At 35.4% G+C, this 14032-nt stretch overlaps 1 protein-coding gene across 1 annotated transcript in view; it reads right to left on the reverse strand.

Moving 5' to 3' along the window:
• Nucleotides 1–13652, reverse strand: part of LOC149578477 (P-loop containing nucleoside triphosphate hydrolases superfamily protein) — a 313758-nt gene extending 300106 nt beyond the window's left edge. The window contains exons 1-2 of the mRNA XM_089829372.1: nucleotides 13351–13652; nucleotides 12389–12468 (exon numbers count right to left, since the gene is read on the reverse strand). Of these exons, the coding sequence (XP_089685498.1) occupies nucleotides 12389–12436 (48 nt within the window). The 5' untranslated portion in view covers nucleotides 12437–12468; nucleotides 13351–13652. The remainder of the gene's footprint in view (nucleotides 1–12388; nucleotides 12469–13350) is intronic.
• Nucleotides 13653–14032: the final 380 nt, after the last annotated feature.

Here is a 14032-nt window from a genome sequence, read left to right on the forward strand (position 1 = left end):
GTAAAGAATAGAAATCTATTCTAGCTAAAAGAAGGCTAAAGAAAGCTAACAGATAACTACAGTTAACTAAATATTAGAAACATTCTAATATTTACAATAGATTACAAATAGATAACCATTAACTAATAATGGAAGCTTATCTATTATCGTAATAGATAGCATAGACAGCTATGAAAGTTCTAACTAGCACGAAGACCTTTTGATGATCAAAAAATTGCCCAACTTGCTTGAGGATATAGTGCTTCAAGATTGGCATTGTGTTGCATGTTTGTTCGAATCAATTGTGCAGTGAATCCACACTCGTCATTGTATCCAAAGGATCCAAATAGTTGATTTTCCCTAACATCACATGTAAACTGAATATTATGAGCCAAATCTACAAGGGATTTACATTTAGGAATTATCTATATTTTCTGGAGATCATGTTATCTTTATAGCATTTTGGGCCAGTTCTAACCTTCCTAGAACACCCAAAGTGCCCCAAAACATAAGGATTGTCTATCAATTTATCCATTTTGCACAACTTTATCCAAAACCCTTCAAAAGTTTTCCTGAACTCGTGTCATACAAAACAACATATCATTTATTTGCACAAGCATTATGTAGGTGTAATAAATTCTAAAGAGCTCTATGCAATCATGACATCATCCTCAGACAAGTCTTCAAAAAAGTAATATTTTGGATTTGTTGGAAAGAAGCTCAAACTGTCTAAAAAATGTCACAATAAGGATTTGGAACAGTATTAAGATAGACAAGACAATCTAAAGCTGACCCTGCAATTCTACTTTTTGACATATTTTATTATCATGATAACAAGCAAAATTATTATATCTTGTTATAACTTGCAATGTTTAAAGCAAATATTTTCTAGACTATTTGAGGAGCTATCTTGATCATTTTATGACTTTTCCAAGTTCCCATTCTCTACAACTCTTGTATTGTACTGCCTAAATTCTTTTATCAAAAGATTTTGAAGGTCTATATATATAGTGAATTACAACTTTAGGGGAAGGGGGATTCGGATTTTTTAGTACTCAAGCAATTCTGGGAAAATCATGTATTAGAGCACTTCTTTTTTTAGATCTAATGGGCTACAGGTGGTTCACTTTTTTGAGTGCTAATATAGTTATGAAAGATCAAGCATTAAAGTGAAGCAAGTATAAAGTCTCACTCTTCTACTTCTCCAGGGGGATTTATGCAAATTGCTTCTAATTAATGAATGGATATGAAGTTTAAATTCTGCAAGTTTTGATCATATTTTCAAGTATGACCTACCGCTATGGGCAAAATGGAATCAGAAATCACTACCTTAAGTAGGATCTAGTTCTACTATCCTGTCTCTTTGATCTCGTTCCTAGGTTAAATGGTCAACTGAAAAATGACCGAGTCTGTGAACTCATTGGTCTCACTATTTCCAAGGATATTACGCACTGCAAGAGCATATGAAGTACCCTTCAATGCTTGATCAAGCAATTGAATGGCGATCATTGTAGAGTCCCAACTGGCACTTTACTCTAATTTGGTCAAGAATTCCCAAATAAAGTATAAATGATGTAAGGAAACATAATTGTCAACTTAATTTCCTGATTTAGAGTCTACAGCCAGATTAGTTTCAAAAGACAAATAAACATATAATCCAATAATGCAACAAATAAAATTCTAATTCACAATTTATGAAGCACGAGTTGGAAGATCATACAAGACACTTTGAGATATTCAAACCCATGAGCACAGAAGGACTACCATCATTCGACCTCCCAGCCCCACTTTGGGTGTCTCTACCAAAACGGCTTCCTTGCTGCTTGCATTCCTCATGTGCACCATCTCCCCTCCAAAATGGGATGGCCAATTATTTAAGAATATTAAGGGGAATCTTATATCTAGCCTATTACGCATTGACAGAATCATAGCAAGAATAACAATATATGGAAATATAGATATAAAACTGTAGCAATGTGTAGTATTCTACTTCATAACAAATGAAAGACCAATAATAATCAGCCAAATCATTATGTATCATACTTCGTACCATAAATTAGATAGGTAATTGTTAATTGATATTTATATATTCTGAATTGTACTCTGATTAGATTGATTGCTCAACAATATTCCTCCAGTGCCTTTTCGGGTTTGCTACAAACCTGTCTGCCTGCCTTGGATCAGTTAAAAGGCTTTTTCTACTTCTGCCTTGTGTCTGCTCTTTATCCTGCCAGAAGTATTCCAAAAGGTTGGCTTTTATAAACCTTTCTCCTTTCATACAAGTCTGCTGTTCTTCTCAACCTATCTCCTTTTCTTCCTTTATATCTCCCTTTGTGAAAGGAGACACACCCTTCACCACAAAAACACTTCTGTCTCTACTTTTGCTAAACAATTAATTTATTAATTGTTTACCCTTGCTTAGTCCACCCTAATTATTATTGCTGCCTTTTGTTCCTAAGTAAATCAGTCAGATTTGATATACTGCCTTCATATGTATTTGATCGCAGCCCTTGTTTCTAGGTGATTGTCATATATTTGTGTTATACTTGACCTATGTTGGCCCCATCATGAACTTATACCCAGCTTAATCTAGGTCGGTCTCCATAAAATTGTTATCCTTATGTTCTAGGCTGCAGCGTTCGGACCCTGCCAGCTGGGTCCAGGTCCAGGTCCTTCTTGGGTCCGGATTCATGTTGGATTGGTGGCGGGTCCAGGCAGGGTCCACGCCACGAACTACACGTCCACGAACCCCCAATCTGTGGCACAGACCCTGCCTTGCAGGTACACGGACCCACAGTCCATGCGCAGACCCTGCTTGGACCTGCCACAGACCCGCAGGGACCCAAGAAGACCCTCAAGGACCCAGCGTGAACCCTCGAGGACCCTGCAAGGACCCTCAAGGACATGAGGCCAAAAAGTATGTTAAAAACGCTAAAAACTATAATTTTTTATGGTACAGCAATATATATACAAACCATAATTTAAGGCAAGATAAGTCCACCATTAATAAAATATAAGTCCACCATTAATAAAATAAAAGATGTGACACTAAATATCAATAGCATTTGAATCAATCCAAATCCAACACAAAGACAATTTAAAATATCACACCAAATTGAAATATATCTTGAATAACTGGCAACCACATTGGCAGTCAAGCCTAGTCCTAAATATTATTTCTCTTATTTGTTTTATAAATAATGCATATACATACATTCACGAACCCCACCACGAACCCAAATGGGGAAGAAAAATTGCCTGAACCCACAAACCCGAATCCAAATCCATTACATCACCTAGGGTTAGCTGATATAAAGACCACAGTCTGAGATCTTATAAAGGCTGTAATTTTGTTTATTCATTTCTGCCAACTGTAGTTTGGAGGGGCATGACAGTCCACCCTTCCCAAGATTGTTGTCCTCAAGCGATATCAACTTTATCCAAGTATTTCAAGGTGGGAAACCCTAAATTAACCCTTGGAGATTTGTCATTCCTAAATCCTCCATGAGATATTATTAGGTTCTGCTGCAGAAATCTGATATTAACTCAAGCCATATATCTTCATCACTATTTAAATGTGAGCTATCTCAATCAATGACTAGAAATTTGCAAGGTTTGTATAAAAATGATCCCTAATCATTCCAAATTGATGTTCGTATAAACTAAGAATCACAAGCAATGGAAACCTGATTAATATTAAATGACAAGTATAAACGGGATAGAATACCATGATAAAATGAAATGAAACATTCAGATTTCGTCCTCTATCAATGGAGGCAAAACCAGTTGTTCATTGCAATTATTAAAAATTGGACAAGTACGATGACTTGCAAATACGTCTTGCTTCACGCAAACAAACTTACTGTCAAGCTTCTGCTGGAAGGTCCTCACATACTAAGAGGTTGCCAAGCCAAGAAATTGAAGAGTCAAAGGCAATCATTCATTTGAAAATCTCCCACAAACATGTCAGCCAGAGCCAGCCCTTCCTGCAGACTGATAGTTGAAAGCCCACCAGGGCGATTTTAAATTCACTGTCTATGTAGTATCCGATTCAAACTCAAAATATAATCCCAATGGAAGATCCTTCTGTGCCAACAATTTACATGAACATCCATCAGTTAATATATCCATATGGTGCAAAACCAGTTTTTACAACAACCAACAATTGCATCCTTCCTTGGCATTTTATGGGATGAATATTTAAGACCACTTGCTGGTTATTGACGCCAAAATTGAACACATTGATCGTAGACACTTTACAGAATAGAAAACTCATCTTCTGATATGGCATCCATCTCAGTCTTCATGCCAAACTCTATCAAAATTTTGGCATAGCCTAGTACCAATGCCAAACACCACATCAGAATTCAGCATTGCAGAGAAGTGTCATTATTGTGTATTGTCTAATACTAGCACATATTACCAACTACTTTCTATCCTTTTACAACTGGTTTCAAATAAAACTGTCAAATTGTCTATATTTGTAATATCAAGAAAAGTTTTCTCTTACATACATAATGTCACAGATATCTCCCTGATTCATAGCAAGGGTGTGCTTTCCACATATTAAGATCATAGAATGTTGTGTGTATGAGAATGGAGCACGTGCACGTCATTGTTTATTTAAATCCAAGAACATCGATCTGGAAACAAGTTATAAACATAGAATAACTTGCCGGAAACACATCAGATGTAAGGCATGCATTAAAAAAAACCGAAATCTGTGAGGCAACCATGCTGAAAACACCTCAAACATGAAGCAACCATAAAAATTCACAGGACATGTGAAACATATCCATGAAGCATAGACATAAATATCAGTAAGCTATGGAGTATACACTTAAGGCATGAAGCATGTAGTATACGTGTAGGGCATGAACCATACACATAGATACACATAAGGCCTGAATACACACAAGGCATAAGGCATGAATAATACACATAAAGCCCAGATGCATTCAAGGTGTGAATCATACACTGAATATTCATAAGGCCTGACTCATACACGTAAGGCATGACTCATACACAAATATTCATAAGGCCTGAATACATGCAAGACATGACTCATACACATGAATACAAGTAAGACATGAATCTACACATAAATACACATAAGACCTGTAAAGCATGAAGCAATACTCAAAAATACGCGTCATACAATAAGGCGTGAAGCAATATACATAAATGATAAAATGCATCAAACATGCAAGTGATGCAATACATAAAAGGACAAAGTGTACATGAGGAATGTCTTGATGGAGTAGACATGCTAAAGTCCATCAGTCGTGGAGCAAAACAAAAGTCACACATGCCCACTAAAGAGACATGAAGTAAGCATGCTTATATTAGACACGAAGTAGTTAAAAACATAAATATATAGAAATGCAATGTTGACCTACTCAATCTTATTTTTGACCTACTTAAGAAGAAGACTTAGTAGTTAAACCTAATGAAGCGGCAGTTAAAATAGGTCTATCCCACAGGTTGCAAGATTTTTGCTTTTAAAATTTATACCAATGGCAATGTCCCCAATCAGAACTTTAATTTGCCCCCGAAATTCCAAAATAAGGTCTGAATGATGTTGCCAACATAATTGTCAAATCAATTCCCTGTTTAACAGCGTATAACCAAGTTAGTTGCAAAAGATAAATAAACATATAATCCAACAATGCTACAAAAAGAAATCTAATTCACTATTATAATATTCGGGGTTCGTTTAATTTCTTACCCAAAAATCCATCATCATTATGGAGCAAAAGTTCGGAAATCATACAAAACCCCTCCCGACATTCCACCCAGCCCAATAGTACGGAAAGACAGCTGTCATTCGGCTTCCTAGCCCCACTTGAGGTGCCTCTACTAGAATGGCTTCCTACTAGCTGCTTTCATTCCTCATATCCACTATCTCCTCTCAAAAATGGAATGGCCAATTAAATGTGAATTTTAAGGGTATTGTTATTTATATGCATAGGCAGAATCATGACAAGAATAACAATAAAGAAATATAGATATATAATAGTAGCAATGTGTAAACTTCCTAAGAAATAAAAGACCAAGTAAGCAGCCAAATTGTTATTTATAATACTTCATGCCACAATATTGAATAGATTTATAGGCTGCTGATGATATTTATATATTCTGGAGTTCTGGACTCCGCTAAGATCAAATGGACAATGATTCTCCTTCTTTGATGCCCTTTAGAGTCTGCTACAAACCTGTCTTAGACGTCTATCTTAAACAACTTTGAAGGCCTGTTCTACTTCTCCCTCATATCTGCTCTTAATCCTGCTAGAAGTATTCTCAAAGGTCCGATTTTATTGATCTTTCACATTCCATACAAGTCTGCTGCTCTCCCTCACCTATCATCTTTTCTTCCTTTATATCTCCCTCTGTGCAGGGAGACACGCCCCTTCACCCCAAAAACCCTTTTGAAAGTGTGGCATCTTTTATATGCTGCTTTTGTTTAATAATTAAATTATTAATTGTTTACCCTTGCTTAATCAGCACTACTTATTATTGCTGCCTTTTGTTCCTGAGTAAATCAGCCACATTTGATATATAAAACGCTGCCTTTATATGTATTTGATCACTGCCCTTGTTCTTGGGTGAATATCATATACTTATGTTGAATTTGACCTAGGTCGACCTACGTAAAATTGTTAGTATCCTTGTGTTCCCTAGGGTTAGCTGATATAAAGACCACAGTCTGATCCTATAAGGCTGTGACGTTGTTTATTTACTTCTGCCAACCATAGTTTGGTGGGGCATGAAAATCGTGAATCTCCATCAAAAAGATTCAAAGACATTAATTAGGATTACACCACCTCCAACTACTTCTGGGCAGTTCAATATTGTTTGTCTGAATGCATCCAATGATTCCTTTCAACAAGATCATTCATATGTAATATAAATATTGCACTTGGATGCCAACTTGATAGATCCTACATGTTTGTTAGTTGAATCCCACTACTCGGATCTAGAGGACATTATTGAGGACATGAATCTCCTCTTTGATGAGAATTATCCTGAAGTTGTATCGCCTTCCTTGGGTGCAACAAGGGTAGATTATGACCCTCCTATTCAATATCCACCTCAACAAAACTTCCGTAGCAACACATTTTTGATATTCTTTTGGACCCTCCTAATCCAATTTCGTCGTCATTTATGATGAAACCTTCCGTATTCGTACTAGAATCTTGCATGATAACTAATTCTTTTAATTAGATCATGTTAATGTTTAGTATGGAGGAATAGGAGCAATTTCCAAAGACATTCATCCTAATACCTTTCTTCATTCCACTATTAGGGTGGGAATCAAGCAAATCCGCAGCACAAGATTACCTTCTTCCAAAATAAAAATTATTACTTGATGCAAGCAGATCTACTTTCATACTCATTACAACAAAATATGCATCTCCATATCCCTCTTTTTCTGTGAAGCAATCCATGTATCAAATCTAATAAGGATTTTAGGGGGTTGTAATATCCCGAATAGGATATTTGCCGGATTCCCTTAACAATACCCTTAGAAATTAAACCTTGTGGACAATTTACAGCACATTCGGAAACCAGTACAATTTTCCAATTATATAAATGTCCCCAGATATAACATTCAAAAATCGGGTATACGAACATGAGACACAGTGCTATAATAAACCAGAAGATTCTTCAAATTTATAGAACCCGTTATTTGCAATAACATTTAAAATATCAACATGCAACCAAGGTTCATAGACTGGTATGATAAAACCAGAAAACTCTAATAATTTCTCAAACAGTGATGTTGCTTTGTACAACAGCAATATAACATCCAACAACTAAATGTTATTGTATTTTACAACAGCAATACAATAACCAGCAACTAAAATTCAATCTTATACACAGAAGTTACAGTCAGATTGGAAAAACATGGAAAGAACCTGTAAGCTCGATGAGACACCTGAATTGATATCTCCCCTGACAATGGGTTTTCGTCCACTGTCTGCCTGCACGAGGGGCTACGTCCTCACACCAGCTGAAAGCTGAAGCTTTCTGAAAACTCTCCAAGAGAGAACTAGAAATCTGAATATGAAATCAAGCATGTCCAACAATGAGCAACTTTCTCCTTTTTAAAACAAAACCTTGACTCTTCAGCTCCTCTCTGGTTACGTCTTATTCCCTAGTGGCCCTTCAACTTCTACAAAGCATTTCATCTTGTTCCTCCTTGTCCCCTTTGTCCTCAATATAACATTAAATCGACCATTTTAATATTTTGAGCCCAAGTCTCAAAGTCAATTTAATATTGCATGAAATAAGACTTCAATATTTTCTAATGTTCCAAAGGGAACATTACAGGGGTACACATTAGGGAGTGCTACATCATCCTTTCTATTCTCTTTATGCTATCCATTTTCAGGAAGTATTTCTTTCTTGCATGAGCAAGTTTTCTCCTCCTTTTTTCTTGGAAGGAACATTATATACAGGGATATCAAACATGATTGCACATTTGGCAAGACACATCTCTACCCGCCTAAGCTATGCTTATGTGGGGGTCGTAAATGTTGGTGCATATTATTTTCTATGTGCTAAGTGTTTCTTTACTTGCATTAATTTGTACATACAATAAGCTTACTAAGATGTTGTCACTCACATAAGTAGGCTTCTACTTAGCAAAGTAACATGTGAATTTTTTTAGTAAGGTACTTGAGTGCATCTTTATTCCACATGGGTTGTAAGCATAGAAGCATAAATTGTTTTGGGAAAAAAACAGCAAACCAGAGGAGTACGATTTTTTTTTAAAATAAAGAAAATATTGGATCTACAGAAAAAGGTTAAAAATTAAAGAAAAAAAGTTGGGATTTTTTTTTTTAACAAATTAAATAGCATTTCCACATCATATCGATATATTGAGAGCAAATAGTTTAAAACTTTCAACCTGTTATTAGGTAGGATATAAATAAATGCTGGAAAGTTTCTAATGGCTGGAATGTGAGATTTAATAACGCCACTTTAACTTTGAGAATGTATTTTGAGAGATTCATAAGATTACATAGTTTTATTCTACTGATGGAATGACGAATGTTCTTGATACTCAGAGATATCACAGAGTGAGATATCATACTGGAAAATTGTGTAATCAATATGTACATTTATTTGTAATAAATACTAAAGAAAATATGAGTATTGATAAATGAAAATGTCTATGTTGAACAATTAACATGATTGGACAATAAACCCAAGCGTAATATATAAGTATAAGGAGCGCAATACATTCATGTTGAATACAAATTCTAATTTTAGAGAGAGAGTTCATTTGCAGTAAAGTTAATTATCCCGAAAATATAGAAAGCCAAATAGGAGGCGTTGGGAGGACTTTACAATAAAGGTTATTCTCAAAGTAGTTTGAAACCAAACTACTACATAAGACTCTTGGTTATCTAATTAATACTGCTAGAGGAATACCTACTCATGCTCATGGCAAACACTGAAGGCAAACAAACAGCGATTGCAAACAAATTAATCCCTTGCAACTACAAACATGGAATTCAGAGGCCCCGCGGCACCAATAAATAGCTGAAATGAACTTTTTTGGAGGGCGCCATTTACATCACAAGATTTTGGCACTATTTCTACAACCCAATTAATTGTGATGATAATATGAGTTTTTACAGATTCTAAGCATTTTTTCCCCAAATAAATCGGACTTTGTTGACCGGTTTTCTCCAGTTTTGGGGGGAAAATCAGACCAGTCACTGATTCCCAATTAATCAGGACTAATCGCAATTTATTCCCGATTTTCACTACTATAATTGTAAGTCTCTCATTGCTGGGTGAAATATCTTATATATGCTACCCTGTTGCTCCCATTTGAGCATCTCTTCATCATTAAACCTCATCTGTTGTACTTGGCACGTGTCTTGTCTATTGGAAGCTTGTACTTCCAAGCACATCTTGTGTATCCAGATTGGGAGCTTGTCTAACAACTTGGAAATCTTGGGTCTCGGAAGAATCTCTTTTGCATTGCAATTTATTGCATTTATATTCCCATTCTATTGAAATAGCTATTGTGTCGCATTTCCTATCTCCAAATGTCTCTGTCTAACTTCTCTATTGTGGCTTGTTCTTTTTCATGAAGATCTTAGGTGAGTGCATATGCATATTGACAAATCTTACAAGTTATGTTGCCCATTCTAAAAGGGTCATATCATTCCATATTAGAGCCACAATGCATCTATTTTGTGCTCCATAACCACACTGTCATTGAGTCCCAAGTCTTAAATCTTAACAACCTGAAATTTATCAATTTCCTCCTATCTCTTCTTCAGATCTCGGCCTGAACTCAATTAGTTTCATTATAGGCTATCCTGTTCTATACTTCAATACTAGAAAGTTTCCTTGAAATAAGAGTGGTTGTTCAAAAAGAAAACAAATTTATCAGCATGAGATCAACTAGAGAAGCAATGGGATGGAAGCCATGTTTCTTCCAGAGTGAATTAAGAGTTATAACATCAACTGGTCTATCGAGAAAGCCTAACCCATTCATATCAACAGAAGTTACTGAGTTCATAAGTTGAAATACTTGGTTTGGTTATCTTCTTTCTTCTGGTAGGTTTTTAATTTCAACGTACAGATGCTTATTTCTTCCCTCAAATCCTTTATATCTCTTTCCATGTGTCTATCTTGTATGTGTATCCTAGAGAAAGCAACAGCAATAGAAAATTCAGATTTGAGGCACAATTTCTTCATTTAGTACAGCATGTGCGTTGAGGAAATTGGCAAATGCATTTGGTGTCAGCCACTGTCATGGCCAAATTGTTTCTCAGAACTCCTTACACCACTGGACCCATATTCTCAGGGATGACCATAAATCTAGTAATTTTAGGCTGCTGACAACCTTTCATATCTTCTTCTGAACTTTTTGTGATTAACCCACTTGACTAGAGCAAGCTTCATAAGTCTGAGAGTCCGAGTTATTATGAATCAAAGGAGGTGATGGAATGAGAAAATCTACTTCTTCTTTGGGACTCATTTTATGGATGGCCTTAAATAAATGTGTGCAGTCCTTGTCATGCCCATGCATGATGTCACAATTGATAAGTTGTTTAAAGAAGGATATAATCATCACAGAAGAAGAGATAGGCATCCAATACATCATGACTCTTCAGTTGCCTTGCATGTTGAAGAAGTGACCATGCAAGACCAGAATATACATGGATGTGCATATCATTTATCCTCGTATAAAGACTAAAGAATATTCTTAGTAAATATCACATGTATTTTCTTTTGCTACAATTATTTTGTCAGGTTTCCCTATATATGAATCGAATGCAATTTGAACTATTTGAAAAGAACTCTGTTAAAGATTGATGCCAGTGCATCATGTTAATTTCTTATTAGTCAAAGATTTTCAATGCCTAGTTCACATTCCAATGAGACATATAGGTTGATGTAACTGCAAATATGCTGTTCAAAGTGTAAGAAGTCTGGAGTACTTTCGTAATTGTGGGTCATTCAATTCTTGTTGAATTCTTATTGGTTAAATACCTAGAAGAAACCAAGAAGCAAGCAGAAGAAATAAGAACCCTGCTGAGATGTTTTGCTAAACATTCACATTTTAAAAATCTTGTCTGAACTTACTTGCTGCCAAATAAATAACAATGACATTATCATTTGCCAGAAAAACTGTCTAGACTGCTGACTGACTTATGAACTTGTTTTGTTGAAATGGTACAAGATTCTGCTGTGACAGATGAGATGCGTCGACCTTACTTATGACAATTTTGAAATATCCCAGGCTGTTGGCAGGTACAAAACTGTAAAATGGCTTCCGTTTCATGCTGAATGGTTCCATCTTATGCCCGATGTAGCTGGCTTGTTAAGGACAGTTGTGGTAGTTACCTTCTCGCCTCAAACCATATGCCTCTATAAGGATAAGCATGTAATCATTTGAACATTTAGTTGGGTTCTCTTGAAAAGAATAAATGCATCATCTGTCAACCATTTTTGTTTATGATAGGTTTTACCTACTGGGTTAAGGTTGCCACTATAGAGAGGACGATAATGCATCTAATTGCAGGGTTCTACAAACAAAATGGATGTTATTCCTTTTTCTATTTTTATTTATTCTTTAACAGAACCAATTTCAGATTTTACTATTATGCCAGACACTTTTGTTAATAAGAGTCACCTTTTTTATGTAAACATGAAAGCATGAATGTGAACTTATATATGGAGATTGCTTGCAACAGAGGAAGATACTAATATCCCATTCTTAGCATCACAGAACGAATACAATAATTCAAAGCAACATACCATTCTTAGAACAACAGAACAAATACATTAATTCCAAGATAAACGCAAGCACAAGACACCTTCTTGGAAACTGATAATGCCATAAAATAATTCAAAGATAAATGCAAGCACAAGGCACCTTCTTGGAAACTGATAGTGCCCCCACTTCGTCCGAAGCACGTTTCATAGCTCTCGCTTTGCCAGGAGCTAAGAACTTAGCTGCAGAAACAATTGAAAGGTGATATGAGCCCAAATATATCTTTGCTCTAACTTAACAGTTATTATGGAACCGAAATTGAAGAATGAATATCTAGTCATACTAATCAAAACATATAAAAACCCTGAAAGTCTGAATTATGAAGCAATGCGAAGAGTAAATCTGCTGAATGCAGGAAAAATATGGGGAAAAAGCCCTAACTCTGCAAGCTTTAAAATATCAAAAAAGAAAGTGTAAAGGCGTCGCGGCTGAAAACTCAACTCTATTCTCCATTTTTAAATTGTCTTAACTAGAGATAAACAGAATATTTAAAAGAAACGTCAATTTATGCTACATATGATATTATTATGAATTAGTAGGTTATGTTAATGGGAAAGGGATGTAAGAGACTCTTCAGTCTCCTAAAAATTGGTAGGATGTCCGCAAATCAAATTTAGTACGTCAGTGAAATATATTTTTCTGTGCAGTCCTTTGCTGAAATTCACTGATAAGTGTTCATTGGCACCTTAGCACTTTCAATCAATATTCGATAAAAAAAATTCTGATACGGTCTGTGACAGGTAAAGTGCCGGGAGTTAAAACGCTGAGAATTAAGGAACAGAGGAAGAAGCGCAACAATAATAAAAAGAACCTTTGACGATAACCCTGCAGTTGAAGTGGCAAGGAGACCCGACTTAAACATTCAATGTTCTTTTAATGTATTTTCATGCTGGTTTTCTTTATTATCTTGTATGCACGTAATTAGTGCCTGATGTTTTTTCCTCAGAAATGTGGCGCGAGGTACAGGATAATGGGATAGATGAACGGGAAACATATATTGCAGATTTCTACATTTACCTTTGACATCTAATGAGAACATAGAACAAAATTATAAATTGAATTACCTTCACAGCTTTATTGTAGTCCGTGGGCTTGTTAACTTCTGAGACTTTCTGCTGGAGCTCCTCTCGTTCTCCCGAACCTCAATCTCTATGAATCCCGGCTAAAAGTTTAAGAATCAACTGTAAATAAAATAAATGACCGCAGGCAATCGATCGAGTTTGCAACTGGTGGCCTTTCTCTATGGAAGCCTGCAACAGCCTTCGAGGCCTAGGAAAGATCTACGAATTTTTGCCGCCTATGTTTTTACTCGGGAGAATGGATAGATACTTACGTTGAATTGCTAAAATAAAATATAACCAGTTATAAATCTACTTTTAGTTTAATAAATCTATTATAGTATATAAAATATTTTAATTAATAAAAAATATAATTACAACTTTTAACCTGATATAAAAGTATTATGATTATATAAATAATTTATAATTATAACTTTTAACTTTTATTTTTTTAATGTTTAATTGTGAGATTTTTAAATTGATTAAAACTAATTTATTCTATCAATTTGATTAGGTTTCCACAATCCATTAGACTTTTTAATATTTTGCTTATGGATTTGATTGTGTTCATTTTTTTTAGCATCAACGTTTCAGATCACACTCTGTGATCCATCATCAGGATTAGAGAATGCAAGAATGAAAAAGTGATGATGGATCACAGAGTGTGATCCGAAACGTTGATACTAAA

This window comes from Cupressus sempervirens, chromosome 1 (genome assembly GCF_028749045.1).
Source record: "Cupressus sempervirens isolate cs-2001-9-10 chromosome 1, ASM2874904v1, whole genome shotgun sequence".
Lineage (NCBI taxonomy): Eukaryota > Viridiplantae > Streptophyta > Pinopsida > Cupressales > Cupressaceae > Cupressus > Cupressus sempervirens.